General features: G+C 37.6%; 1 protein-coding gene across 1 annotated transcript in view; it reads left to right on the top strand.

Moving 5' to 3' along the window:
* Positions 1–3,563: 3,563 nt before the first annotated feature.
* Positions 3,564–27,526, top strand: part of PARN (poly(A)-specific ribonuclease) — a 49,561-nt gene continuing 25,598 nt past the window's right edge. Inside the window, exons 1-20 of the mRNA XM_010214411.2 lie at positions 3,564–3,600; positions 3,782–3,859; positions 4,595–4,674; positions 5,189–5,256; positions 5,351–5,432; positions 6,426–6,486; positions 7,135–7,300; positions 7,611–7,676; positions 8,466–8,504; positions 9,961–10,003; positions 10,568–10,648; positions 11,807–11,863; positions 12,938–13,015; positions 14,130–14,173; positions 14,690–14,732; positions 16,287–16,362; positions 18,021–18,131; positions 18,215–18,284; positions 24,717–24,772; positions 27,222–27,308. Coding sequence (XP_010212713.1) covers positions 3,582–3,600; positions 3,782–3,859; positions 4,595–4,674; positions 5,189–5,256; positions 5,351–5,432; positions 6,426–6,486; positions 7,135–7,300; positions 7,611–7,676; positions 8,466–8,504; positions 9,961–10,003; positions 10,568–10,648; positions 11,807–11,863; positions 12,938–13,015; positions 14,130–14,173; positions 14,690–14,732; positions 16,287–16,362; positions 18,021–18,131; positions 18,215–18,284; positions 24,717–24,772; positions 27,222–27,308 — 1,405 coding nt within the window. The 5' untranslated portion in view covers positions 3,564–3,581. The remainder of the gene's footprint in view (positions 3,601–3,781; positions 3,860–4,594; positions 4,675–5,188; positions 5,257–5,350; positions 5,433–6,425; positions 6,487–7,134; positions 7,301–7,610; positions 7,677–8,465; positions 8,505–9,960; positions 10,004–10,567; positions 10,649–11,806; positions 11,864–12,937; positions 13,016–14,129; positions 14,174–14,689; positions 14,733–16,286; positions 16,363–18,020; positions 18,132–18,214; positions 18,285–24,716; positions 24,773–27,221; positions 27,309–27,526) is intronic.

The raw sequence follows: 27,526 nt of genomic DNA, 5'->3' as shown, positions 1-27,526 counted from the left end.
GCATATTTCACTAAAGTAATAAGTGTTACTTCCTCCTCCACATCATCCAGATTCCTCCAGATGCAAATTACTACTATGGTGACACATATGTTGCTTTTTTTTTTTTTTTTTTGCTTTAAAACTGTTCTAGTTTGATTTCTTAAAGGATAGAAAACCACATAGCTGCCAAGTTTACATAATTGCTTGAGCAGTAATGAATATCACACTTACTTTGTTATTTTATTTAACACTTATAACCTCTTTATTTATCCATGGAGTTCTGTTTTCCACATTGCAGTACAGTCGCTCAGATCTGTTTGATAAAAAAATCAAGATCCTGGCTGCCTTTAAAATAACCTATCAAATGTACTAAACAAAATACATTTCCCATCAACATGGGACAGTCACTTATATTCAAGACTATGTGTCATTTCCAGATATTTTAGCACAAAATTCTAGGTATAACTGCTCTGGATTTTTTTTTGTTTTTTCTTTTTAGTCACTAAAAAAACTAGAGATTTGAAGCACTTAGAACTTTCTAATTGCAATATCACAAACTATATATTCATGTTAACGCTTTTTTAGTATATATGGAAAAGAAGCAAACCAGTGCTTAATTAACTTGATGTTACCTTCTGAAGCTAAGCAGAAATTAAGATATATGCACAGTCTGAGATAGTTCTCACTACATACTACTGCAGATAGAGAATTAAGGAAAACCTACACAGTAAAAAGTATTAAGACTTCGAAAAGCATCATAAAATTTTAAATTCCTCTTAATAGGATTTCCTTTTTATTGCAATATATTATATATGTCAGACAATAAAGCATGTTCCTTAAGAGGAACAAGTCAGCCAGAGAATGAAGAGCCTGTGCTGTCAACTGAGCAATGATCAATCTGAAGAACAGAAGTAATTCCAAAGGGATTAAATAGATTTAAATGATTAAATTGATATCAGGCCTTCAGAGAGATGTGGTTTAATATCAAAAAGCAGTTCTAATTACCAGGTTCAGGTCCAAGTAAGTCGGATTTATTTCATCATAGCCTTCTCCTAAAGTAGTTCTTGCTGAAAGAAGTCATCTAGTTTCTCATATACTGTCTGTAAAGAGCAATATAACAACACTACAGGATCAAAAAGACAACAAAAAAGATGCCAAGTAAAGTGTGTAAGGTTTCAAAATCCCACGCCCCTTGCCTAACTTAAGTAAGTAGCAAAGCATGGAGCATAGGCAGCTTTACTTTATGTAGGTTGAGGTACAAATTGGTTGGGATGAGTAATTGCCAGACACCACAAACACACCATTCAACAAAATATTCTGCTACTAGCATAAAAAGAAAAACTATCTGTAGGGCACGTTCCTAAAATGAGGGTAAAAAACAAACAAACCAAAAATACAATACTATGCCCAATGTAAAGCTGGGTTAATTTTTTGTGCAGATTATTGTACCATGTAAATATTTTTGGAGTTACTGTCACCAGCAGGAGTCAATCCTTAATTTAAAATTAGACGTATAAAAGTCCTGTTCTTGAGATTTTACATTGTTTTCTATGTCCATATTGAGAATAACTTTATGACTTAAAAAAACACAAAAGATTTACCTAAGTTTGATTTTTTTTTCTAAATACCTAACAAAACATACCTTTAAGTAGAAAACCTCTCTAATCTATAATACATTCAGTTTCTCTTCTTATGAAGTAACTGCATTTCAATTCCTATTCCTTCAATTCCTACTAACTGCAGTTGTTTACAGCAGTTTACATTTGTACTTGCAGTTCACTGTTATTTTACAGGTGAATATATGAAGCTAAGATTTCATTTTTTAGTTGCTTGGGGAAAAAAATGTTAGGTTTCTAATACATCCACCAAACCTTGCTTTCATTTTTTCCATAATGAATTATATACTTGACAGGTGAAGAAGGAGGGAGTAAAACAGATTTTGTTTCAACTATGATAAACTTAGCAGCCAGCAATCTCTGGCATAAGTAAGGCCACCAGCTCATTCTTACACTCAGGTTACCTGTAATACTAGTTACTTTAATACACAGTACAACCCCGAGTATTTTTTGGGGGGGTGGGGGGGGGAGGGAGGACAAAAATAAGTAAAATTATATTCACTACCTATTAGTAATGTAGCAGTTCCAGTATTTTAGCAGTAATATTAAACATTTCATTGTAACTGTAAAATAAAATGTAAGCAGTTAACATGTGAAAGCCACACGGCTTTCCAAAAAACCGTTTAAAAAACACCAAATCAATCCTCACCGTAACCACCTTGAGGATCTCAGAGACTAGAAAAGCAAAGCTACAACACACCATTTCTTGGAACAACTGCTGCATTTTTTAGGTATTAAATCTAAGACTCTTCTTTTTCTATCTGCAGCTCATGAGGGATGGTTAGTTTTGTTATTTGGGTTGCTACTGATTCTCAAATTTGTTGTGCAGACAAAATAGCTCATGTGCTCAGGCACAGCACATGAGCTCAGGCAAACAAATGTAACTCAGTAAAAACATGGTGTGTTCAGCAAGGAGATCAGCGGGTGTCCTCCCGCTGGAGACCCAGCTCCGTCCCTGTCCCTCCACAGGCCTCTGCCTGCCCTCTCCAGAGCGGGATGCGTGGGGACAGAACCGTGCCACAAGCAGCAGCATTGGAAAGGCTTCATTTGCCTCTTAATTACTAGCTGAATACCCCTATCTCCAAATCTCAAATATTTTATTTGCCTGTTAATTACTTGTTGAATGCTGCTACCAGTTAATCTTTTAAATTCTGTAAGCTGAGACTCCTGCATTGTTTCTTAAAAAAAAAAAAAAAAGTAAAATAAGATCAATGTTAGGCTTTGGGCCCATTTAGTGCAACCGTATAACAACCTCTGCTGCGATTTCAGCTATCCTCCTATCGAGCGCCATTTAACAGCACACATGGCCTTGTGGAGTGTGTGCGTGCATAGGATAAAATTGCTTATACTGAAACGGCAAAACCTTAAGACTGATGAGCTTTGATATCTCCTAATTTTTCATCTTCTGGTCTGTGCAGAAATTGCCTTTGCGGTGCCGGGTTTTCCCTGTTTGCACGGCACAGCCTCCTGGAGACGCTGCCCGCCCCACAGCTCCCAAACCTGCGGTGCACACCCACGCCAGCCGCCATCCTTGCCCACGGCTACGACTTTGAAGCCTTCTCTGGCGCCTGGCCGTGTCCTCCACAGTGGGGGGACACCTGGCTGGCCGCGGAGCTGCCCTTGTGGCTGTTCCACAGCCACGCGTGAAAACGCCCGTTCCTGCTGTAGCAGGAGAAACCCCCGGGCCCTCCCGCATCTCCTCAGCGGACCACATCGCTTCTCTCAGTGCCCTCCCGCCTATTTTCAGAAACAGCCCCCCGGCACCAGCCGCTTTAAGCGCTCCCGGACCCCACCGCGCTGCCGGCCGCCGCAGGGCGGCTCCCCGGGGCGGACCCGGCCGCCGCCATGACCTCCCCTCCCCGCCCGGCCCGGCCCCCGAGAAGATGGCGGCTGGCGCGGCGCCGTCACGTGCGCGCTCACGTGCGGCGGGCGGGGCAGCGGCGGCTTCCGGGCGCGCGCGGCGGCCGGGCTGGTGCGGGCGCAGGGATGGAGGTGACCAGGAGCAGTGAGTGACCGGCGCCGCGGCCCTTCCCCGGCCCCTTCCCCTGCCTCCCTCCTGGGGCGGCCTCCCTCCCCGCCTCCCCCGCGGCCAGCGCCCCCGAGGGACCTGGCGGCGCCTCCCGCGGCGCGCGCTGCGTGTCGCAGCCGTTATCCGCCTCAGCCGTGCCCTGCCCCTCTGCCCGCAGATTTTAAGGATAACCTCAATAAAGTGTACGAAGCCATTGAAGAAGCGGATTTCCTGGCCATCGACGGAGAGTTCTCAGGTAACGGCGCCTACGCTCTGCGTGTGCCCTCCCCACAGAAACACTCGAATTGGTTAATCGATTCCCGGCTGCAAATGCTAAAGGCTTCCGAAAAAAAAGGAAGTTTTTGTGTGTGTGACCAAAGCCGGGGGCTTGGGCAGAGCAAAGGGCCTGCGAGCAGCCTGGCAGGGAAACACCACAGTGTGGGCTTCTAGTTCATAAAGCCCCGAGGATATGTGCGTGAAAATGCCTTAAAAATAAATATTTCAGCTTTGAGAAAATGGAGCTTGGTCAACCATGAAACGCAAATATGAACAAAATAAGGCTGTGTTAAATGTGGTGCAGATGGAAATGCAGCTGCTGTTACATGTTGTCAAGGGTGGCCTGGCAGTGTGGTAAAGCTGCAGCCACCGCTGCGCCCGCCCTTGTCCCTGCTCACAACTTGTCTTGGGCCGTAAAGATCCGTCAGTACCATCTTACTGATAGAAGATGCTTTTATGTTGCTGTCATGTAGGATGAGAGTAAGACTTTTGTAGTAGAACCTTGCTGCTAGAATGCTGCAATTTTCTTTAACTAAATGAAAAGAAAATACAGGGGTAATGTGATGATGCGTGCTGCTATACTCTAGAAAATCTTTCTCAAGTGGAGTATTCTTAGCACGTATTTTAAAGAGAATATTTTTCTTAAGTTACAGTTCTTTTTTTGTGGCTACCTTTGAAAAGGTTGTCAAAACCAAAATCCAATCTGCTTTTTCAGGGATCAGCGATGGGCCTTCTGTTAGCGCATTAACCAACGGCTTTGACACACCAGAAGAAAGGTATCAGAAACTTAAAAAGGTAAAATGTTTACGCTGACTATAATTTTGTATAACCTGTAGCCAATTTGTTATGAGAAGCCCAGACAAGATGATTTCGGTGACAAGCTGATTTCTCTCTGCCTGCAATCGAATTGAATAATCCGCCCCTTTGCATTTAAAAGGACTGTTTTGCCCTGAATGATGATCAGCTTCTGTAGTGAAATCATGATGCTTATACAGTGTCCCTTCTTATGTGTGAACAAGAGATGGAGACAGATGAATCTTCCCTTAGTTCTGTGTGTTTAGAGACTGCAAATGGGAACTGTGAATCTCCTTAGGATGAGCAGGAAGATGTTTACATGGGGATGAAAGCTGGATGAAAAGCTCTAATATATTTAATTCAAAATTAGTGTTAGAATCAACAGTGCTTAAGAAGATGCTGGTTTTGGTTAGCTTTAAAACCAATGGATACCATACTTTTTCTAGGTACACTTCAACTTTCTTTAAATGTGCAAGATTTTTATTCTCATGCAAGGTTTTCCTTTTCTTTCCAGCATTCCATGGATTTTTTGCTCTTTCAGTTTGGCCTTTGCACTTTTAAATATGACCATGAAGAAGAGAAGTATGTTATTCTCTTTGTTACTTGTGTTCTTAATTGAGAAATTTCCAATGTGATATTAAAAACTGTACTGATATGCAACTCATCTTTTTCACAGGTATATAATGAAATCATTTAATTTCTATATTTTTCCAAAACCCTTTAACAGAAGTTCACCAGATGTCAAGTTTGTCTGTCAGGTTAGTAGAAAAAGAGATTTTGTTCTGTTTTTGTTCCCCCTATCCAATTAAGGTATGCCAGTAGAATATTGTCAGGAACAGTACACACAGAATGAAAACGGGTTTGTTCCTTTAAGATCCTAAAAGGCAGATAAGCATAAGGTTTCTGGAGATTGTTTTGTTTTATGAAAAAAGAAATATAAGTATCGGTTAGGATTACTCCTAGAACAATCCCTAAAAATAAAGGGCTTGTCTTTGAGTTCAGCTTTTAAATCCTTGTACACGTTAAATTTTAGCCACCATGGTTTCTGTAATTGGAGATAATGTTCCAAATCTAGCAATATTATTCTATTTCCTTTTTTTTTTCTGTTATGATTTCCTGTTTCACTGCTCCTGTTTGATGTTTTATTCCCAACTGCTTATCTCATTTGCACTGCTTTCCAGACTGTTGCCATTTTTTTCTTTCCTCAAATTTGTTCTCCTGAGCCATGTTTTCTTTCTCTTCAGTTCTTTTGTTCCATACAGTTCACATTTTTCATCCTCCTCCCTTTAATGTATCATTGTTCCTGTATAAATAAAAAAATTGCTAGGACGTTAGAGCAAAAGTTAGAGTTTGAGGAAAAACTGCTATGTGTGTGTTTGGCCTAAGTAAGGTTTGCAAATAGGTGAGTTATGGAAGCTTTTTACTGCAGGTTGATAAAGCTCAAGAGGGCACCAGAGAAAATTATGTGATAGATTTTTCTTGCTCACTCGCTTTCTCTGTTTTGAGAAGGATGCTTCTGCGCTACTACCAATAATTCTGTAGGATTTTCTTTTGTTTTTAACAAAAATCTTTGCCTGATGAAGGCCATGTTTTGTGCATTCATCTTGCAACATTCTGTTTCAAATGATTACCCCAAAATAAACCTGTCTATCTGTCCTCTACGCTGGGTTTTTTTATTATTATTTATTTTTTAAACTTAATTGGTCTACTGATAGTCTTGCTAATCATAAAACTGTTTCCTTTTGTTACAGAGTTCAAGTATAGACTTTTTAGCAAACCAAGGATTTGATTTTAATAAAGTTTTTCGCAATGGTGAGTTTTTATGATAGCATCTTCTTTTTTTGCTTTCTGGGAAAAGAAAAAGTCATCTATTCATGATATTCTCACATAATAAAGTCCTTATAATTCTTATCTGATTTAATAGTTGTGGTGATAGTTATTACCTTTCCAAAATTCCTGATAAAGAATTCTATCCACTAGAATTACTATTGAATAAGTGCCTAGCCTTTTTTTGTTTTTCTTTCTTCTTTCTTGTGACTAAAGATGGATAAGAGAAACGAGCTATATAGCTGGTGATTGAGAGTAGTAAGGTCCACAAACATAAGCATCTTAGAGGTATCGATGCATTGCAATGGATGCAGCTGCAATCTAATATTCAAGGATTGCAGATATCAAGGAGGAGAAGTGTTCGTGATCTACAGCTCTACAGTTCTTAGGCTGATGCGCTGCCCAGATGAGATGTGTAGTTCTGAGGAGATCAGAGGTATCAGCTAACTGGCATATGCTAAGAGAAAGCCACTGTGCCTGCAGATAAGATCTAAAAGAGGTAGCTGAAAAGGAGGGATGTGTTTTCAGCCTTGAGGACTGTAGCACTACAAATGCGTGGTTAGTAGTCAGGCTTTGCCGATTTATGTATCACTAACTTCTTTTTGATGATGATACTTTAAATGTCTGTTTTAGGAATTCCATATTTAAATCAGGAAGAAGAAAGACAGTTAAGGGAACAGTATGATGAAAAACGTTCTCAAGCCAATGGTGCAGGAGCTCTGTCATATATTTCTCCTAATGCCACAAAATGTCCTGTGACAGTTCCTGAGGATCAGAAAAAATTCATAGATAAAATAGTGTAAGTAAAGTTATGTTGTATAAAATGAAGTTTATTATGCCTGTGGTGGCAGTACAGGTCAGTCATAACTTTACATACTTCAGTATCAAACTACTTACCTATGATAAAACATCAGTTGAAAGGAGATTTGTAATTTGAAAATGCAGTAAAGATATCAGCAGAGTCATTTGTTGTGACTGTTTGTTTTAATCAGGAGGTTCCTGTTGTGTTTTAGACAACTAGAAATACTATTTTAAAATGATAATGATAGCTATAGGAGCAAAATATAATCTATTTAATCTGGGTTTATTTATTTATTTATTTTCACCAGGGAACAAATAGAAGACTTCTTAAAGAATGAAGAAAATGAAAGTTTAGAACTGGAACCATGTACAGGGTCAGTTTCTAGAATTGTGTGTCTTTTTTTTTTTTTTTTTTTTTTTTTTTTTTACAAAAAAAAAAAACCCTTTGTCATAGGGAATTACGGGAATGATAAGGGAGGTGGAAGAAGAATAAATATTTGTACTTGCAGCTCTTGCTAGTGTTAACTTGTTTGACTAAATCCTGAAATATGCGAAAACCCAATGATTTGCTTGGGTGCTATGCCCTCTTTAAGGGCCATAAATTTTGCAGGCAGAGTCAATATACTTAAGCATAGCCAAGAAGTGTATTCCATACTTAAGGAAACATTTGCCATTGTAGAAGAGCTCTATAAGCCTTGGAGATGCATTTTGTGATAATTTTGGTTAAATCTATTGAGCTATCAGCTGTCACAGTCTTTGATGCTGTGTCAAAACTTTTTAATTGGTGTCCTTTCAAAGTCTGTTTTGCTTTGAAGTCCAGATGTTTGGAGCTTAAAAAATATAAGGCTTAGAAGTTCTAGAAAACTGTTGAGCTGGGAGTAGACTGTGTGAATACCCGTATGGACTAATCATAGCAGAGACAGAATGTCTCAGAACATTATCAGAAGAGTGCTGTGTGGATAACTGCAAAATGATGTGAACACCTTTACAGCTTGACATCTGGATATCAGAAAATACCTTTCAAAGTTGCAGGTTGTGGTAGCAGTGACATATGCTTAAAAATGTACGTCCAAAAATGAGTGTGGAACAGACGTTAATTGACTTTTATTGCTTTGAAACACTTATGTAAAAATATTAATAGCACAATTGTCTTTTACTTTCAGATTTCAGAGGAAATTAATTTATCAGACCTTGAACTGGAAGTAAGTTACAGTAAGGAAGTAGTATCAGTATCTTTCTTATTTATGATAAGAAAACCTGTTAAGAGCTGGTCTGCTTAACTTCAGCGATGATTCGTTTAGATCTTTTTTTTTTCTTCCTCTAGGAGAAGATTGTTTTATAATGATGAATTTCGCTATACTCATTTTTGATGATTCATTCAAATATTTTAAAACTCCGTGCTTATTATTCTCATGTAAAATCTGTGAACTGAACGGCACAATATGTGTCTGGAGTGAATACAAAACAAATTCAACATGACAGGTTTTGGTAAACAATAACTGAACATTTTTGTGTATGTTGTGGGATTTACTTAAACTAGTGTTATATCATGCATTTTCTGTGCTCTATTTGTGCAAGTGATCTATGTGTGCAAGTTTAAGCATTTCTGACTTGAAGTCCTATTTCTAGTAGCTATTTTCTCACTTTTTGGCGTATTTTATATTTTTTCTGCATAAATACATCTCTTAAGGCTGTTGGAATAGGGCAGTAGAGGTGAGACTTTGTGTTCTCATTGTACTGGTGTACAACATATTTAATTCAGTGTTGCTGTAGTATCTAGGCACTTTGTTACTGGAATTGGAAGTAAATAAAATAAAGCTCCTGCCTATAAAGAAGAATTTAAAGAAGTAGGGCAGAAAGAATACAATTCTGCTGTTACAGTAGCAGCCAGTAGCAGTGGCAAAGAAAGATGGTAGTTGTGGGTTATTTGTATAATTGTCTAGTTTATGATATTGGGAGTTTGTGAGAAACAGCTGCTTGTTAGGCAGTGGAAGGTGATGCTGTCCTCTAACCTTGCCAACAGTTCATGCTCTGGGGCGATGCATGTACTGGGATTTTGGCAGTTAAACATAGATGTGGTAGAGTGATGAGTCTCAGTAATGGTGGTAACAGCATTTGCATTAGTATTTCCTCTTTTGCACTTATTGTTAGCAGGAAGTTCAAGGAAATTTATAAATCTGAGGAAAAAATGACATATTAAAGGTATAGAATCATCAGAGAAGTTAGTTTGTGGCTCCAGGTAAATGAAAGCTTTAGTTGCCCGCTGATTTGGTTTTTGGGTTCCTCAAAAGCTGCTTGTAAATTGTGATGAAATACCTAGTTGATGTTGATTTAATATTAGTAAAATAAGAAGTTAGAGATTCCACAGCAGTAGCAGCATGGCAAGCGACATTTTTCAAATGGATTTAACGCTAATAATCATTAACATGTTTTAAATATGTAAAGAAAAATTAACTGGTAAAATTCTCCAGTGTTTTAAATCAAGTCACTTGTCAAATTTTTCTATATTTTAAATTGAATCACTTTTAATAGTTCTTTTGCACTGAAGTTTTATAATAATCTTGAAACATAATCTCACCAAGTTATTTCTGTGGCTCAGTATGATAGAATCCCAATTTAATAACTATTTATGTTTACTTTTCATTTGTTTTGGTGTAGATATCCGAAAGGTATCCATGTTGAAACTCTGGAATCAGACAAGGTAAACTAAGGCACGAAGTGCCTCTGACATTTGCTAAATGCTTTAAATAAAATGCAATTAATTTGTTTCTAATCATTAGTTCTGACTCTAAAATATGAAGTGTAAGTATGTGTTTGTGTGGCTTAAACATTTAAAATGTAGTGGATCTCGCCGTTGGTGGTGATGAAAAGTTAAGTCTTGACCTTAAGACAACAGTGGTGGCATGGCATGCTGTATCCTTGCATGTCCTCACAGTATGAGTGTGGACTTCAAAAAGCACTACAGATTTGTAATTATAAGTACCATTTTCTTCAGAAGGAAAAGGTGAATGTAGTGTAAAGCTATATTAAGCCTATTTACTAAGCTTAACTTTAGACTTAATAGGCTTGAATACATTTAATACAGCTTTATAAGACAGGCTTTTGGGAGTGGGTGATAATGTTGTACTTAAGAGTTATGTTGCCACATAGCAACTTCTAAGCTATGTGTATTGCAGTTATGATTTTACTTTTCTTTGCAATCTAGAGTTAAAAAGCTCGCAGATCTTGTCATTCCTTGCATAACCTATACATTTTTGATTTGTAGAAGGAGAGATACATTGTCATTAGTAAGGTAGATGAAGAAGAACGAAAAAGAAGAGAACAACAAAAACAAGCCAAAGAACAGGTAAATATTTGCAGAGAACTTATGGAGAATTAATTTAAGGAGGAGTGGGAATTTTAATTATGCAACATAGTGTATGATGACACTTAGTAATGCTGCTTCTTGTTCTGGCTATGACCAAAAGTGATCCTTTAAATTCTACATAGATAAATTAGGCTCTACAATGGAGCAAAGAGAGTACTGCAAGTTACTTTAAAGTATGAGTAATTGCAGAATACTTAACCTCAGGAGCAGTGTGAATCTGCTGTGTCAGAGAAGCAAAGTCTAGTTATAGGAAACATCAGCCAACTACAACTGCATGTATTGCTGCTGTTTGTAGAAGTTTGTCATGGCTGTTGCTATAAACTTTCTTGAGAAAATTTTGCACTACTTGTATTCACAGTTTGTCTTCGGAGTAGTATTTCTATTTTGAAACTTTCTTTGTTTCAATTAACCTATACTGTGTAATTATAAATAATCTGACTTTTCTTAGTAGATAAGTGCTGCACACAACTACTGTAGTAACAAACTGACTGCAAGATCATGTGTGGTATTCAGGCACTCTCAGTATTGTCGATGGATCTCACTTTTTTTTGTTTACTGCCTGAGATGAATTGCAAAAATTTTGACAAGAACTCCTCTTCTCAAAAGCAAGTTAGAAACAACTTATTGGTGCAGTGGATTTTCTAAAGCACTCTTTAAAGGAACATTAGTCACTCAGACTAGTGGTGCCAGCAATTGAACAAAGATAAGTGCTTTTATTAGTTTTTCATAGTTGGTAAAAAAAAAAGAGACAAATCTCTTGTATGTAAGGTAGGAATTACTTCTCTAAACTTTAAAAATAAAACTGTTATAAAAAAGTTGTTGAACCTAGATAGATACTGTAGTCAGGTTCCTCAAAATGCATTCTGGGTCATCTTAAAATGTAATCCTGTCATGTTTTTGTTTCTATCTAAATATGCTTGTAAGAATAATGAAGAGTATTTCTTCCTCAGGCTCGCTGTTAATGCAAGTATACAATCTGATTAACAAAAATAACAATCAGTATAGAACCTTTTGTGCATTGTAGTGGTATTTTTAACAAATAATAGCTGAAAATATTTACTATCTTGAGTGTATCTCAGATACAATTATGACAGTATTGTATTTATATTTCACTGATGCCAGAAACTTTAATTGCAGGAAGAACTGAATGATGCTGTAGGATTTTCCAGAGTTGTTCATGCCATTGCTAATTCTGTGAGTTTATATATATATATATTTAAATGTACCTTTAGTTGTAAGGAGAAAAAAAATCTTACAATAAGCTATTTTACTGTTGCTTTTTGAGAGATGAGATGAAATGAAATGCAGATTGAAGATTTTTTTCTGTTTATTTTATTTTTTTTAACTTATGTACTTCATGGTTTATGATGATAGAGTATGCTAGGCTAAGTAAGCTCATAAATGACATGAACTACCTAATTTCTGTAAGAGTCGAGAATAAAAAATGTCTAATGGCAGTTAACAAGATTCTGTGAAGTATAATTAAGTTTTCATTTTTTCCCTCTGTCCTAAAGAGATTGTTGGCTTTTGTTGGTGTTGTTTTTGTTGCTGTTTTTTATTTTTTTAACCCAGGAGGTAACCCAAGTCTCTTCTATTTATGCACTTAAAATAGGCTATAGTTTGACATATGTCTCCTCTCCTTCCCCCTTGTAAGATGAATTCAAGATTGATTATTTTGGTAAGACAGCTGTTAAAAAAAAATTATGCACAATGGTTTGTTTTTTTCTGGCAAGTGGAGAGTGTAAGGAAGCAGAAAAGCGTTATTGTGTTAGATGAAGCAGAGCTGACATTTAAGAACTTTCAGGTGCTTTGCAAGAGGAAATTTGGATTTACAACATCTGGTGTGTGTTAGGGCAAAGGCTAACACTTGTCAAGTCCTCAAAACCCCTGAAGAATAAATCATTATTCATGATACAAGTTGTAAGTTAAAAGGTAGTGGATTCACACATCTCTTGACTTTAGTGGTAAATAGATTATGTTTGGAAACAAAGTTGTAAGCATCTGTTCTAATGTATCTCCTGCTTGTCATAGTTTCAAGCTGCTGCTGGAGGTAGTGACAAGCAGTGGGGAGCGATTAAAGGAAAGAGCAGGGATGGCTGCCCTGAGAGGCTGAAAGAAGCTGTGGGGCAGGTTGAGAGCAAGTGTGGAGATGTGATTTGGTTTGTTCCCAACTGTGCCCAGCTGGCATCTGGGGCAAGTGCTTGTCACGTATTGCTTGTGCTGAGGCCAAGATGGAGATGTAATGAACACTTAACCCTCTTTTCACAGGGCAAACTTGTTATTGGACACAATATGCTACTGGACGTCATGCATACCATACACCAGTTCTATTGTCCCCTACCTGATGTAAGTGTCACTGCTCACGTGATGGCATAAATGTCTCCTGATAAAGTATTTACTTTCAGTCTAATCTCTAAACTTTCTGATGAATAGAAGCATACCGTGATCTATTGCTTGGCCAGTGCTGCCTTTTCTTAAATCTGGATGTAGAAGGCTCACTTGGATTGATTTCTTCTCCTTTACATTTTGAAAATGTTCAGATTAAATGTTGGAATTGAATTGTGCTTTCTGGTCATGTCTGTTAGTCCTTCAGCCACTACTTGGATAATGAGGTAAATCTGACTACCTTTTTTGTTTAGATCCTGGCTTAGAGCGTTGTGTGGTATTTTTGTGCCTGTGTGGCTTACAAAGTGGAAAAGGGTGCATGGTGTGTGGGGGGTTAGTCATACAGAAAAAATCAACAGAAAATAAGAAAGCTAAGAGCAGAAATTAAAGACAATGTTCACTGGGTGAAATGCGGGCATATCAGGATAACTGGGAGGAGAGAAGAACATCTTTAAGAGCTTTAAACTGATAGACTAAGCAACTGTTGGCAGCGAGGACAGTGTCCGAGGAAGACCACGGTCCAGTTGGAGAGATGTACAGCCCATGCATATGTTACTTGTGAGCATGAAGGCTCATGGGTGGTGTGGAAAGACTTGATTGAGGCAGGAAGATGTAGTTTCAGACCTGTTTGGACTGTATTAGAACATAAGTAGTTGGCAGTGGTCTAAACCCATGAGTTTTAATCAACCTCAAGTAGAACCTGCCCACCTTGAGTGTCTATTTATATTCCACTGACTTATTAAATGCTGGGAATTTAAGGTATAAGACATTTAAGACATAACAGTTATGCAGTTGGTGTTGAAGGTAGCATAAAATATAAAATAAGATTCAATATTTGCATTGGTAGAACATTTTCTCTTACAAATCATGGGCAAATCAGAAATAGTTTATAGTTTGGTAAAATTGTTGATGGTATTTAAGTCATTCTGACTGAGTACATCTTTTATGATAAGAGATTTCAGTCATTCTATTCTAGGAACTGTTTGGGTAGTAGTAGTTGGTGTTATCAGTTTGTCAATCTCAGGCTAGTAGGTAACTTATCAGGAATTTATCTTCTGATTTAATGTTGATTTAGGACCTCAGTGACTTTAAAGAAGTGACATCATGCGTATTTCCCAGGTAAGTTCTCAGCTTAAACCTGCATATTCTTCAGTTTTATCACGCTGACAGGACAAACAGTATCTCGGTTGTTCAATTTAACAGAGCTGTGACCAGAAGTATTATTTGGACCAAGTTAGCTAATTTTGCTTAAAAGGCACTCTATAACATTTATTTTCTGAAGTGTTATTGTTCAACATCTTGACAAAAGATACTGCTCAGCTACCTTTTTGCTTTTGACAAGGTATTTTAGGTTTGGAATCTACGCTATATTAGGACAAGATTTATTTGCTACTTATGGTTTGCTTTTCTTACTGTTGTTTAGTCATTGTCTTTTTTTTTTTTTTTTTTTTTTTTTTTTTTTTTTTGTGATGTGCGAAGCTGAGGAGAGCTTTGGCCATTGAGAGTAACATTTCAGTAGTGTGAAATGCTGTGAAATTAGCTATTCCGCAGCTAATACATGAGAAGTTTTTTCTGATTTGGCAAAATGGGCATTATTCAATTTCAACTTGTTTAACTCTTTTTTTTTTTTTTTAGGCTATTGGATACTAAACTGATGGCCAGTACACAACCTTTTAAGGTAAATTAAAATTATGGAAAGATTTGACAATAAAAAATTACCTTAAGTGTGTATTAAAACACAGATGATGCTTTTCATAGAGGAGAGTGACTAACAGAATATAGTTTTCTGGATGGATGATGCTTTGTTTTGATTTAAGAAAATCTTATCCATTTTGTATTCAAATTTGAAAAAAAAATAGTATATAAATTTTTACTAGTATAACATACATCTGATTTGCAGTTGTTGAAAGCAGACAAGTTACCTTCACATTGCAATTTCAAATTATGTTCAATTTTTTGCTCTTTAAAATGCAGCTTCCAGAGACCCAGAAAATGGGTCCTGGAAGTTGGTTTACTTATCAAAAGCTGTAGAATATTGTCAATTTCTGATTTTAGATTTGTCTAGAAAAACTGATCTTCAAGCATCATTAGGTTCTATTGTACCATGTTTGGTGGATGATCTGCAGAAAAAAAAAATATACATATAGGTTTCTCTAAATTCTTTCAGAGTGAGTTTTATCTTCTAAAGAATAAGCACTGAGTAATTATTCTTTCTTGCTTTCCTTTGTGCTTTATGGATAAATGAGTATTTTCAAATGAAAACTTCTGTTTAGCATTTCTCTCTCTACTGATTTTAGAGCATTGCCTAATTGAAAATCTCAGTAAAAGTTACTTGGATGTTTTCAGGTTTGTGTTGATAGTATTGCTGCAATTACTGTAGTAATATAGCAGTCTGGAAACTAATAATCCATCATGAGTTTTATGTTTGTTAAAGTTATGTAGATCCTTGCATTTATGTAGCTGCTCAAGTTTTAGGCTGTTGTTACTAACTGCTTGCTCACTCTAACAAGTTCTTGACACAGTTCAGGCCGTAGAGTTGATTACAATAACTGTTAAGAACTGTCTATTGGAATCAAAGTGAACTTTGGTTCAGACAACTTTCTTTAATAAGGACTATACTAGATTTTGAGTTTATCTTACTGTTGATTCTGCACATTTTTGCATTAAACTAATTGCCAAAGAAAATTCACAAATTGGGTTTGACTTTTGAAGAAAATAATAATAATCTATCTTTTTATGACTTTTTATATTCATTCAGTAGTGCAGCTCAAGCTGAAGTCTAGAATTTGCCAAATAACCCTGCTTTCAGATTGCCAGGTTTCTTTCCCTGTCTTTGTATCACATTCCTAAAGCTGTTACTAACCATTTTTATAGCAGAAACCGCTAGCTCAGCACCCCGAATGCCTCAGATGTTAGGATCAGTGTTTAGGATGTTTTGCTTTGCTGTTTGTGCCATCTTTTCCCCTGCGCGTATGTTATGTCAGAAACCAGATCCAAGTTAATGCAGAGTTCCGAGAAGTCTTGCTAAGGGCCTGCAGCTCATAAAAGTTATTCTGTGGCAAGGCAAGCTAACTTTTAAACTTGATGGACATCCTGGTTCATTAGTTTGGAATGGGGCTATGCATAAATCCTTAGAGGACACAAGGTGGCAGCAGTAAGTATCCATGTTGTCTTGTTTGATTTCGGTTTCCAGGGAAAATGTACTGGCCGTTAATGCTGTTCTTCCTTTCAGGAGATCATTAATAACACATCCCTCGCAGAACTGGAAAAGCGTTTAAAAGAGGTGCCATTCAGCCCTCCTAAAGTTGGTAAGAATACCTGAAGATGCTCTGCGTTCTAACGTATTAGCTTCTTTTTTGAGAGGGAAGATTGTTCTGGGCCTGGAATGGAAATTTTCTTGTTAATATTATCATTTTGATGACAAGGATTTTAAACATGAGCTTATGCAATATGGATATAATGCAGTTGTATGCAGTCAGCTGGAGTCTTTGTATTTTATTTTGGATGAAATGACAGAAAAATGAAAGTATTTCAGAGGACAATTTTGTCATCTTTTAGTGGTGACTTTTTTTCCCCTTTAGATTTTGGAGACTAATTTTTTTTAGCTGTTTTTGTTGCAAAACTTGGGTTTTAATACTGTTCAGATCAAAGACAGAATATTCAAGTAGGTACTTTAGAAACAAAAGCAAGAAAATTTACATAGCAGTGACTGTGAGTCCTAGAAAATAGTTAAGGTCCTTTACAGCTTACTCTGTTTTGAGGGGAATGGAAAGATGTTTAAACAAAGAGTTGGTTTGTATCAAGGTTCTGGAATTTGTTTCTTGAGCTTGTGACTTGAAAAAAGGAGGGTAAAATTGAACAGTAAAACTGAACGTTGGAAGGAGAAGTCTGTATGCTTAATCAAAAGGAAGATGAGCATTACTTTTTCATATTGTTGAATATGTGGAGTGGATGTACCTAAGCCCTCATAAGATGGAGGGATAGCAGAATGGATGAGATTTGACTTCTGTAGCCTTCTCGGGCAGTGAGCAGATGCCTAGACCTGAGTAATGCCACACAGCCAGGACGGACAGTAATTCATATCTTGTACTGGTGCATCCACAGAAACTTCTTCTCAAAACGTAATATAATTTGGTGTCTGTTGGGTGATTTTGTTCGTGATAAAACTATTTTATGACACCTGCCCCCTCCCTCCAAAATTTGGTTGTTTTCCTAAGTAAAATGCGACTATGAAAGTTAACTCTGAAGTGTTAACACGTAATGTGAAATGGTTAATGTACTTCAGAACATCTAAGGCAAAACATCTTTTAAAATACTATGTTGTAAATACTTCTTGACTGTTCATTTATATTTGTTTTTACATGTGGATGTACATCTGTAAAGGAAATAGATAAAGCTGAACACTAAGCATTATCCTTTTAAGCTCAGCTTGCTTTGATTTTCAAGCATCCTTCTATTACTGAGACTTAGACACACACTCTCACACACTTCTCTTCAGACAGATACCTGTTAAGATTTCCACTGTGAGCTGAATCAAGGGATGCTTGTTAAAGTCTTTACCAAATATGGACACCTAAGTTGTCAATAAAGACACCTTTAATCACTCTTTTTCATTATTGAGATACCTTAAAAATCTGGCCATAGGTCAGTTGGGTGCTTAGCAAGCAAATCAGTAGTAGAGCCTGAATGTCTGTTCTCTTAAGTGCAAGACAGAGACAAATATGCTGCGTGGGAAGTGCTGCTCTTGTTGCATTAATATTCCATAGTAGTTAGGGGTCTGTGGGAGTGAACTGCTATATAGAAGATTAATCCTGTTTTTAATAGGAAGGAGTTTCTATCCTATGAACCTATTTCTGTGAAAAGTATCCTGTTTGGTTGAGAGCTACTTAAAATCGTGTTATGCTGTAGCGTATATGAGTATATTTTCTTTTTCTTTTTTCTTTTTTTTTTTCTTTTCTCTCCTCAGAAAGTGCAGAAGGATTTCCAAGTTATGATACAGCTTCTGAACAACTTCATGAAGCAGGTTACGATGCTTATATTACTGGACTGTGCTTCATCTCCATGGCTAATTTTCTAGGTATTTATGTTGTCATCTTCAAATCTATTCCTTAGTGCTATCAGTAACTGCATATTATATGCTGGGTCTCTCTTTTTTATCAGGTTCATTCCTCAGTCCTCCAAAAACTCACGTGTCTGCTAGATCAAAACTCATCGAACCTTTTTTTAACAAGTAAGTAATTGCTGTATTTAAAGCCTGCTACAATATGGAAACATAATGCTCAGAATACCTAAGTCGAGTTGTCTAAGCAACAACTGATGACATTTTTCTTGACACCTCAGTCTTTGATTTTCTGGTTCATGCTATTAATGCTACAGAAAGACCAAAATTTGGAAAGTAAATAATTTTTTTTTCTCATGAGGGAAATGCTTTTACCTTCCACTAACTTGTTAAGGGATGTTTGGAACCTGAATTGCTTTGGATATGTCCACATTTAGAAAATATTTCTTTAGAAAGCTGGAGACACTAGAACTGAAGAGAAAAACTGGTTAAGTGTTCTTAGTGTTGGAGGGCACTGTGGAAAAAATCACGGTAGCTAAAACAGAGCACACTCCAGTAGTCTAGAGAAAAAAAAATATGCCTATCCAAGCAGCAGAAAGCTCTTAATGGTATCAGGAAGCACAGCAAACACAGCAGACAAATGTACTTGGTAGTTTATAAGATGATGCTATGATTTTTGCTTTTGAATTGTGTGCTCTTGCAAATATTTCAAAAGATTAAAGCTGGCTTGTAAATTTGTCTTTGGAAGTTTCAAAAGGTAGTATAGCCTGTCGTGTAAAGTGAAAAGAGTTAAAATGAAGAAAAAAAATGCTAGTTTTTTTTGTTTGTTTGTTTGTTTTTGTTCCAATTCTGGAAAAGCTGAATCTATTCAAATCCTGCCCTATAGTATAGGAGTTGGAGAAAAATGGCTATTGTACCTTCAGCTGGTCTATACAAATGAAAGAACAACCATGGCCCGGAGCCTTCTGTTTTCTTTGGCCTGAAAGCTGAATGGCTGCTTGACCATGAGGTGTTTAAGACAGTAGCTTCCTATGATCTAGGCATCCTAAGTCGTGCATGAATTTCTCAGATTCAGCACAGACCTTTATGGACCATTTCATTTGAATGTGAATACTCAGTTAAACAAAAGGTGGCGACAGAATCAGCGTAGCACCAGCTATTATGAGCTAACTAGTAGGTACCATTTGAGGTAGTTAAATATACTTATATTTTTCAATTATTACCTAAATTGCTTTGCATTCTTTCCAGAGATGGGTATCTGCAACAAGTACAAACTGAGACTACTATATTGCGGTTACAATAATGGATTAAATTTATACTTTTCAAGTTTTAATTTGAGCACTCTAAATGTAAGTCCTCTAATAGTGTCCATAAGCCCTGTGGGTAAAACTGCTGTTCTTTGACTTCAGAATCAACACTGCCAAAAGAGAAAGTTAACAATAAATAGTAGGGGAAATGACTAAAGGTATCTGTGTGTTGGGTGGGGGAAAGAAATGAAAAACTTTATATGAAAGGTGTTTATCCACTGTGTGGCTATTCAGAGTGGGTAGGTGGTTCTTACAGGAGGCTTATGTATTATTTTTAAATCATGGGAATCTAGTGGTCGTGCTGCGTGGTACTTGTGCGCGATGTTAGAAGCCTTTGCCAGGCTGTCATCTGACCACAGCTGCATCTTGGAGATGAGACTCTCCTGCCCTGTCCTTCCAACGAGCAGGCCACCACTTCTGTTTTTGCAAAGCTATCTTTTGCTAGAATACAAAGTAACAAACCAGAATAAGGCAAGTTCGTTTATTAAATAATAAAAATGAGTAACAAAAATTAGATCTGTTTGATACCTAAGTGAACAAGTCTTCTGCTGTGTTCAGTACATCCTTGCATACCAGTTCTCTATTTCCAGCACTGTTTAGTAACTGTAGGTACCATCCAGGGCTGGGCAATTCTCAGTTTTCTGCCTGTAGAAAATATGTTTTCTGAGGCCTTCTTGTAGGTACTCTTTGGGCTGCAAGCAGGCTTCCTGCTACTCTTAGTTTTCTCCAGCTTGTGCTCTAGAAGCTTTCCTTAGCTGAGCATCCTCCTTTCTCCTGGGGAGAAAAAAACCTATCTTCCTCCTTCCTCCAGAAGTTCCACCTGATCCTGTGGGCAGCAGTCAGAACAAGGAAACCTATTCCTTTGTGCTGTAGTCATGTTCTTCAAGCAAAACACAAACTCCAACATGCAAACAGTAAGCTGAACAAATGAAAGTTGCATGATCTGTCACAAAAGTTTCTCCTGAAAGAAGCTGAAGAGTGTAGTTTCTCTATTTTAAGCAATTATTGAGAAGCATCATTCTTAATTTCAACTATAATTAAGGTAAAGTTTGGAAAATGTTCTTTAAAACACTTCTTTATGATTCTTTGGGTTGTTTATAAAGGCTTAAGTTCAAGATCTCGGAATACTCTTGATACTTATTTATAGCCACTAAGCTAAATTTAAAAATAATGGGCATATCTGACAGAATTTTTGGAAGTGTTTCCTGTTCAAATAGAGCTTTTACTAATGTGAACAGTGGGAGCTAAACTGAAAATGCAAGTGTTGATTTTTGCAAACTTAGCATTCACTGGAAGCGGGGGTTTGTTTACTTGGAACTTCTTTGGTTGAGCTTTTTAATTATGTCAGTAAGAAGCTTCCTGGCCTACCATTTAACTGTGGTGACCAGCGTGTCCTTCATAGGCAAGAAACATTGGTAAAATCCTTAATTTCAGCTTCTTGTTAGACTGGAACTTGCTAAAACCACTCTTTGCATTGGGGTTGTCTGGCTCTTCTAGGCATAGTACAGTAAGCTACATGGTAAACAAAGCAGCAAGCCAAGAATTCTGCAGGAATGCATTTCCTTACTTTTAATCTTCATTTTCTGTATACATTCTTCTAAAGTCACCTTTCATGAATAATCTTTCTGATCTTGATGACCACTCAATTTGAGATGAAGGTGCTTCTATTTTGATATATAAAGCTATCTAATTCTTGCATTAGGATGTTAAATCACATTACCTGCTTTGGAGCTTCGACTTATGTGTTTACTGCAACATTTTTGTTTTCCTCCTTTTCTGCTCTGCACCCTTAAAATAGCCTTCTAACTTTTAATGATACATCAAAACTAAAGGAAGTTATTTGGGGAGTAAGGAGGGGGAAAGACGTTTAAAGGAATGAGAGTGCCTTATTAGACTGAGCTGAGTAATATTATGCTCTATAGAAGTACAAATTAACTTGGAAACAGTTTTGCATATGAAGAATATCAGAACTGGTTTGAAGTATGTACTAATAGTTTGATTTTGTGATATGTTTGTGAAGAATGTCCTACCAGGGATCTGGATTCTCTGGCACGTATTGCAAATGATTTTATTTATCTGTTCTCTTTCTATCTGAGACTAATTTTCTTGGCAAAAGTATTCCAGAAGACCCTTACTATGCTTTTCTGCAGTTTCACAACTAGCTTTCGAGTCTCAAAGTAGGATTAAACAACTGCTGTCCTTGTGCTTCAAGGCACCAGGCCGTGCTAGTTTCCGAGCTGGATTGGTGAGATGTCCTGCTCTTGAAGAGACCACTTGCTCTTTCTCAAGTTACATCAGTGTCTCTAGCCAGTTCTTTATCCATGAAAACTCTTTTTCTGTCACAGTGCAGAGCAGTAATCTTAACTAACTGAGCCTGCTCATGTATTGCTGTGAAGTGTCATGGTCATGACCTCGCTCTCCATATTTTACTTAAGTTGCCACAAAAACAAACCTTTTTCAGGTGTCTATCTCAAAACCATCAAAGTTCTTAAGACACTGTCATATATTGAGGAATAGATGTCCTTGTCCACTGACTGTGTAGTCTAGCTGTAGCTCCTAAGCAAGGTAGGAAGCACATTTCAGCATAGGAAATACAAAGCATGATTAGTATAGCTTTTTACAAGTAAGTATGGATTAATGTAATAAAAAGCAACCTCACAGCAATGATGGTATGAATCAAGTTAATGAAATTTGGGACTGTGTTGTCCTACAGAACAACCTTACTAGTTTAAATTATCTGTAAATTGATGAGGAATCTGGCAGCCATAATTATGGATGCTGCAGCTCTGTTCAAAATCCGTGTTGTAAGTTATTAGTAATAGATGAAGTCACTGCTGTAACATATTTTAAATGGATTTAATATTAAAATCGGTGCTTATACTACCTCTTTAGAGTGTGTATGTGTGTATGCAAGTGCTGTTTCTTTGACTGAACAAATAAATACAGGATTTGTGCCCCAGAAGATTTAGAAAAACAAAACCCCCAAACCTGATCTTGATTAATGTGGCTTATGGCATAAGTCTGTTCTTGTCATCAGTCACAGTACTATCTTTCCTAAAAACAATTAATCCTGGGGAAGGTGTTTTTACTATTATTTGTCTGGATCTTTTAGCATAATTCGGTAAGCTTCATCTGTAATAATGAGTTTTATCAAAGCTGCTATCTAGGGGAATAAACCAGATGTTTTTGAGTACTTTTTATAATAGCAAGCTCCGACAGTTCTATGAAAACTTTCTGCATAAAGCTAAGCCTAAACAAACTTTCTTCTTTAACTCTTTTCTGTCCTGTATGGTGGTGGAACATGCAAGTAGTGAGGGCTGAACTAGCTGAAATCCTGTATGCTGTGCTTGACCCCTGCACTTCTGCTCTTGAGGGGTACCGCAGCAGCACAGCCAGCAGCGCTCATGGCAGAGGTGGTCAACAGGATCCAGCACGTTGGTGAAGGTGGTCCTTCCTCCCTGCTCAGCCCTGCTCAGTGCTGGGCTTCCCGTACAAGGAACACGTGGAGTCTCCTTCTCTGGAGATCTCCCAAACCTGCTGGGACGCAGTCCTGTGCCATGTGCTCTAGGTGACCCTGCATGTGCAGGGGGGTTGGACTAGATGACCTCTAGAGGGCCCTTCCAACCTTGACAATTCTGCGATTGCTGGAGTGAGTCCAGCAAAGAACTGGAAAGATGATGAAGGGATTGGAAAATCTCTCATGGGAGAAAAGGCTGAGAGAGCTGGGACTGTTCAACCTGGACAAGAGAGAAGGCTCAGGGAGACCTTGACAAGGTGCGTAAGTATCTGATGGGGAGGATGAAGGCAGCACTAGGATAGGGCCAGGCTCTTCTCTATGGTGCCAAGTGACAGGAGGAGATCTAATGGGCACAAGATGAAAAACAGAATTCTACTTGAATGCAAGAAAACATGACTTTACAGTGAGGGTGGCTGAACGCAGGAGCGGGTTGCACAGAGAGGTGGTGGAGCCTCCCCCTGTGGAAGTACCCAAACCCGACTGGGCATGGGCCTGGGCAGCCTCCCCTCGGTGACCTTGCTTGAGCAGAGTGTTGGACAAATTCTAAGCAATAAACAGAATTTAGTATTTTTATATAGCCTGAAGTAAAGTCCAACTTAATGCTGGTTGTGTGTGTCCCTCTTTCTGTCTCTCTCTCTCTCTCTCTCTTTTTTTTTTTTTTTGTTTTGTTTTGTTTTTGTTTTATTTCATTTTGAGCCACCATGTGTGTTGTCCTGTGAGTACTGTATCTTCTTATCCTGGACCTCTGGGAGATGTCAGTCATGACATTTATCTCTGCTCTCTTGTCGAACTGTGTTCTGAGGCTTGCTTGGATGTCACACTCATCACTGACCTTTTTTAGGTCACCAAGCCAGTGTCACCTAAGGCAAAATGTTAGAAGAAACACAATCTCGTTTGTAAAAATGTTGCAAGTTCCTAAAGCTAATCAATTCTAGTGTTTATTGATTTTTCTCAAGATCTTCAGTGCTGAAGGGCACAGCACCACATTATCCTGTGTTTGTCCAGAGAGTTAGAGGAGCAGTTAGATGGGACAGTGTGCACCATAGTAGGTGACACTTCTGTGGACATCCTCTGTCTTAGGTGTCCATTTTCCAAAGTCACATTTTTTTTTTTAAGTGTTTTCCAGCTTTCCAGTTAACAAGATGCATTTCATGCACATACGTGTGACAGGTTTTTTGGGCTACTTGTGTTTCTTATTCTGGGGAGGATAGTTTTGTAAACTGAACATGAGCTTATCTTACTTGGTAAGTATTTTTTGAATGTAATTACATGTTAAAGGGTGAAACCCTGGTTTTTGTTTGCTTGTTGTCACCATGTCATGGTGGCTTGCACAGTGTTAGGAACTTTAAGAGTCTTTCTGTCTAGAGCATGAAGCAGTGCTCGGAAAGCAAAGCCTAAGTGGGATCTTAAGTGACATGAGAGCTTTAGGTATTTCTACAATATAACTGGCTCTTACTGCACGAAGTTACTTCTTAAATGTTCTTTTCTCCATTTTATTTTATATTTTCAGCTACATGAGTGTTTGGGGGGATGGTTCTTGTGTCGTTGGATCAGTAGAATTGCTAGCGCAATGTTAAATAACTCTTAAATCTGGAATACTTGTTAAATTATGGATTGACTGAAGTGGAAGGTATTTTCATCTTCATATAGCCTAAGATAAGGTTGAGATAATTAATTATTCTTCTAATTACCTTGAACATACAATATATAACTATATGAAGGTTTTCAAAAATTCTTTGGACATGAATTTGTTAATGCTGCGTTTCTCTTTTGCTTCAGGCTATTTCTCATGAGAGTAATGGACATACCATATCTCAATTTGGAAGGACCAGACTGTAAGTATTTCATTTTGCTGACAAATTTATTTTCTGACAGTATTTTTCTGAAGGAGGAATTGTGGAGTTTCATTGTCTTGCCTCTAAAATATGTGATTTCAGCTGTGCTTTGGTTATTTACCACTTAAGAAATGGTAAATGTTGTTGCTTTTGAATGACATGGCCAACCATAAGCTCTTCCCTTCAACTTTGAATGACCAATCTACATTACAGAGGAGACTGAATAGAATGGATTAAACTCTTGAAAATGAAGTGTAGTGGCGTTGAGTACAGGAAGCGGCCAAAATAAAGGTGATGCCTAAATGGGACAGGGAGTGAGAGGAGGGAGAGCTCTGCAGTAAATACAGAATGCAAAATAGTGAATAGTAAATGATCCTGAGAATGGTTTTGGCTAATGTTTTTTTTAGTTACCTTCCTTCACAAATTGCCTGCAGTAGTACCGGACTTAACTTCAACCAAAACATCATGTTTTTTTGATACATGAGATTGTGATAAGATAAAACAGAAAAGTATTGCTTGAAATATTTTTATTGATAATGTTATTTCAGATTACAGACCTCAGGCTGCAACAGATTGCTAGTATATTTAAATGAAAGCAGGTTTTACTTACGTAAAGAGCCTTACTCTTACGGGATGTTACAACACGAGGAAGAAAGTGTTGGCTGGGTGTTACCACTTATGTCTGGGTTTATGAAAACGTGAAGCCTTACATAAAAACTGAATTTTAGATAAATGGTAAGGTACACAAATGTCTTTAGTGTTACTTTCAACTTAGTGGCATTTTTTCCTGAAGACCTTTTTCTACTCTATCCACTGAAAAGCTTTGTCTGAAGAACAACTCTATATAGATACTAGTCTAATAAATTTAAGTTAAATAGTAGTGGAATGTGTTTCTGGAAAGATGGAAGTATCTGCTGGAGAGGAGAATGTGTGCTGCAAGGATGCACATTTAACTTTTAAATGCCATACACGAGCACGTCGTCGTGCCGGTGCTCTGCAGAGCCATTGGAATGGTTGTCTAATTACGGTGCTGCCTTATTTCTCTGGCTGTATGTGCTGAGTGGAAGGGCAGTACATACTTTGGCTTGTTGAGTGTCAGAGCTGCCAAGCTGTGAAGATGCTACTTCCACTTGCTACCCAATTCGCAATATTTATTTTGCTAGATTGCCAGGAAGAGGAGCCAAAAAGCATCTGTCTAGGGAGAGGTGTTTATCAGAGAGAGGCTCCTGTGGCAGACTGACACAGCCAGGCCAGCAGAGTGAACCAGGAAGGCTCTCGAAACTGCACAGGGGTGGCTGTTTTATGTGCAAATGGGGGCATTTTGAAAAAGGCAGGTGCAGTTAAGTAGGTATCTACCCTAAGTTTTGCTCTATTGTCAGTTTTTGTTCTGTAATGTTAGAGCAAGCTTGTGCGACTCTTGCAGAAATAATGGAGTCCAATAACACAGTGTTAGGCAGTATTGAACATAGGAAAATGACTTTCACTGTGTGATTTGAACATTGTGCCTTAATAAGTCTTTAAAAAGAATGCAATTGCTGCATATAATGTCTGTAAAGTATGTCATGAATCAAATATTTATCACCTTTTTTTATATGTAAGACATAGGATTCTAAATGTGGTAAAATCAGGAATATACTGATATTGGAGGGGTGTGCATCTCCTAATGTGGAACAAAATACTAATTAAAAAAAATCTCTGCGAAACTAGTCCTACATTAATGCTCAAAGCAAAGGAGATCACGAAGTAGAGACGTTTGTAATCCCGGGCGAGGGGAGGGAGATAAAAATTGGGAGGGAAATTCTCTAAGCTAGAAGTCAGTCTAGCAGTTAACCTCAGAGCTTCTTCTAGACCCAAAGAAGAGAGAAGCTCTTCCCAAAAGTGCTTTTTTGTGGTTAAGTGAGAATTTTATAGTCTAAAGCTGTATGTAGTTAACCCTTTTGTCACCTCTTAACAAACTGGAGTAGTGAATTAAGACACTGCAATAGTTCAGCCTATGTAGTGTTAAAAGTCAAATGATAATGCAAAGCCTAGTGAGATGTCGTGTGTAAACATACCACTCTGCAGATACCTGTAGAGAGACCAAACTGGTTATCAGTAGGTGGAAAAATGGAAAACATTTCAAGTTCTTTGCACCTTAAAATGTAGTATATAGCTCACTTTTAAATATGACAGGAGTTCACAGATTTTAAAAGCTCAGGTGCTAGCAAAAGGAACCTCCATTTTATCTACTCTCTGATGATCTACATGCAAGTAATCTTTACTGCATGAGATTAAATGACTTTCTTGTTCAGCATCTTGTCCTTGATGTATAGAGGAGGTGTATAAAGTGGCAGATATATAGTGCAGGTTATGTGCTGTTTTTTTACTAACTCCAGAAACTTGTGACTTGGAGAGATCTTTGCAATTCACAAAAACAAATGCTTTTTTTTTTTTTTTTTTTTTTTTGTAGTGCAGCCAAAACGCGATCACGTTCTTCATGTTACATTTCCCAAAGAGTGGAAGACTAGTGACCTTTATCAACTCTTTAGTGCCTTTGGTGAGTCAAACAGTCTGTCCTTCCTTGTATCTTGTTCTTTGTCTCTAGCAAGTTCTTTTGTGTTTCAGGTTGTTCTTAATCTGTGGTATTGGCTTCAGTAGTGGTGAATCTTCTTCAGTATCTACTGCAAGGTGACAGATTTATAATTATGTAACCATTAAGAGCTTGCTTAGTTCATACTGATTTCCTGATATCCACCTCTTACAGCAGAAGACTGT

Source organism: Tinamus guttatus, unplaced genomic scaffold (assembly GCF_059628265.1).
Source record: "Tinamus guttatus ecotype Peru unplaced genomic scaffold, ASM5962826v1 Tinamus_guttatus_pri_ptg000212l, whole genome shotgun sequence".
In the NCBI taxonomy this organism is placed as follows: Eukaryota; Metazoa; Chordata; class Aves; order Tinamiformes; family Tinamidae; genus Tinamus; species Tinamus guttatus.
Note: the sequence above shows the minus strand (reverse complement) of the source record. Positions and strands in the feature narration are given on the sequence as shown.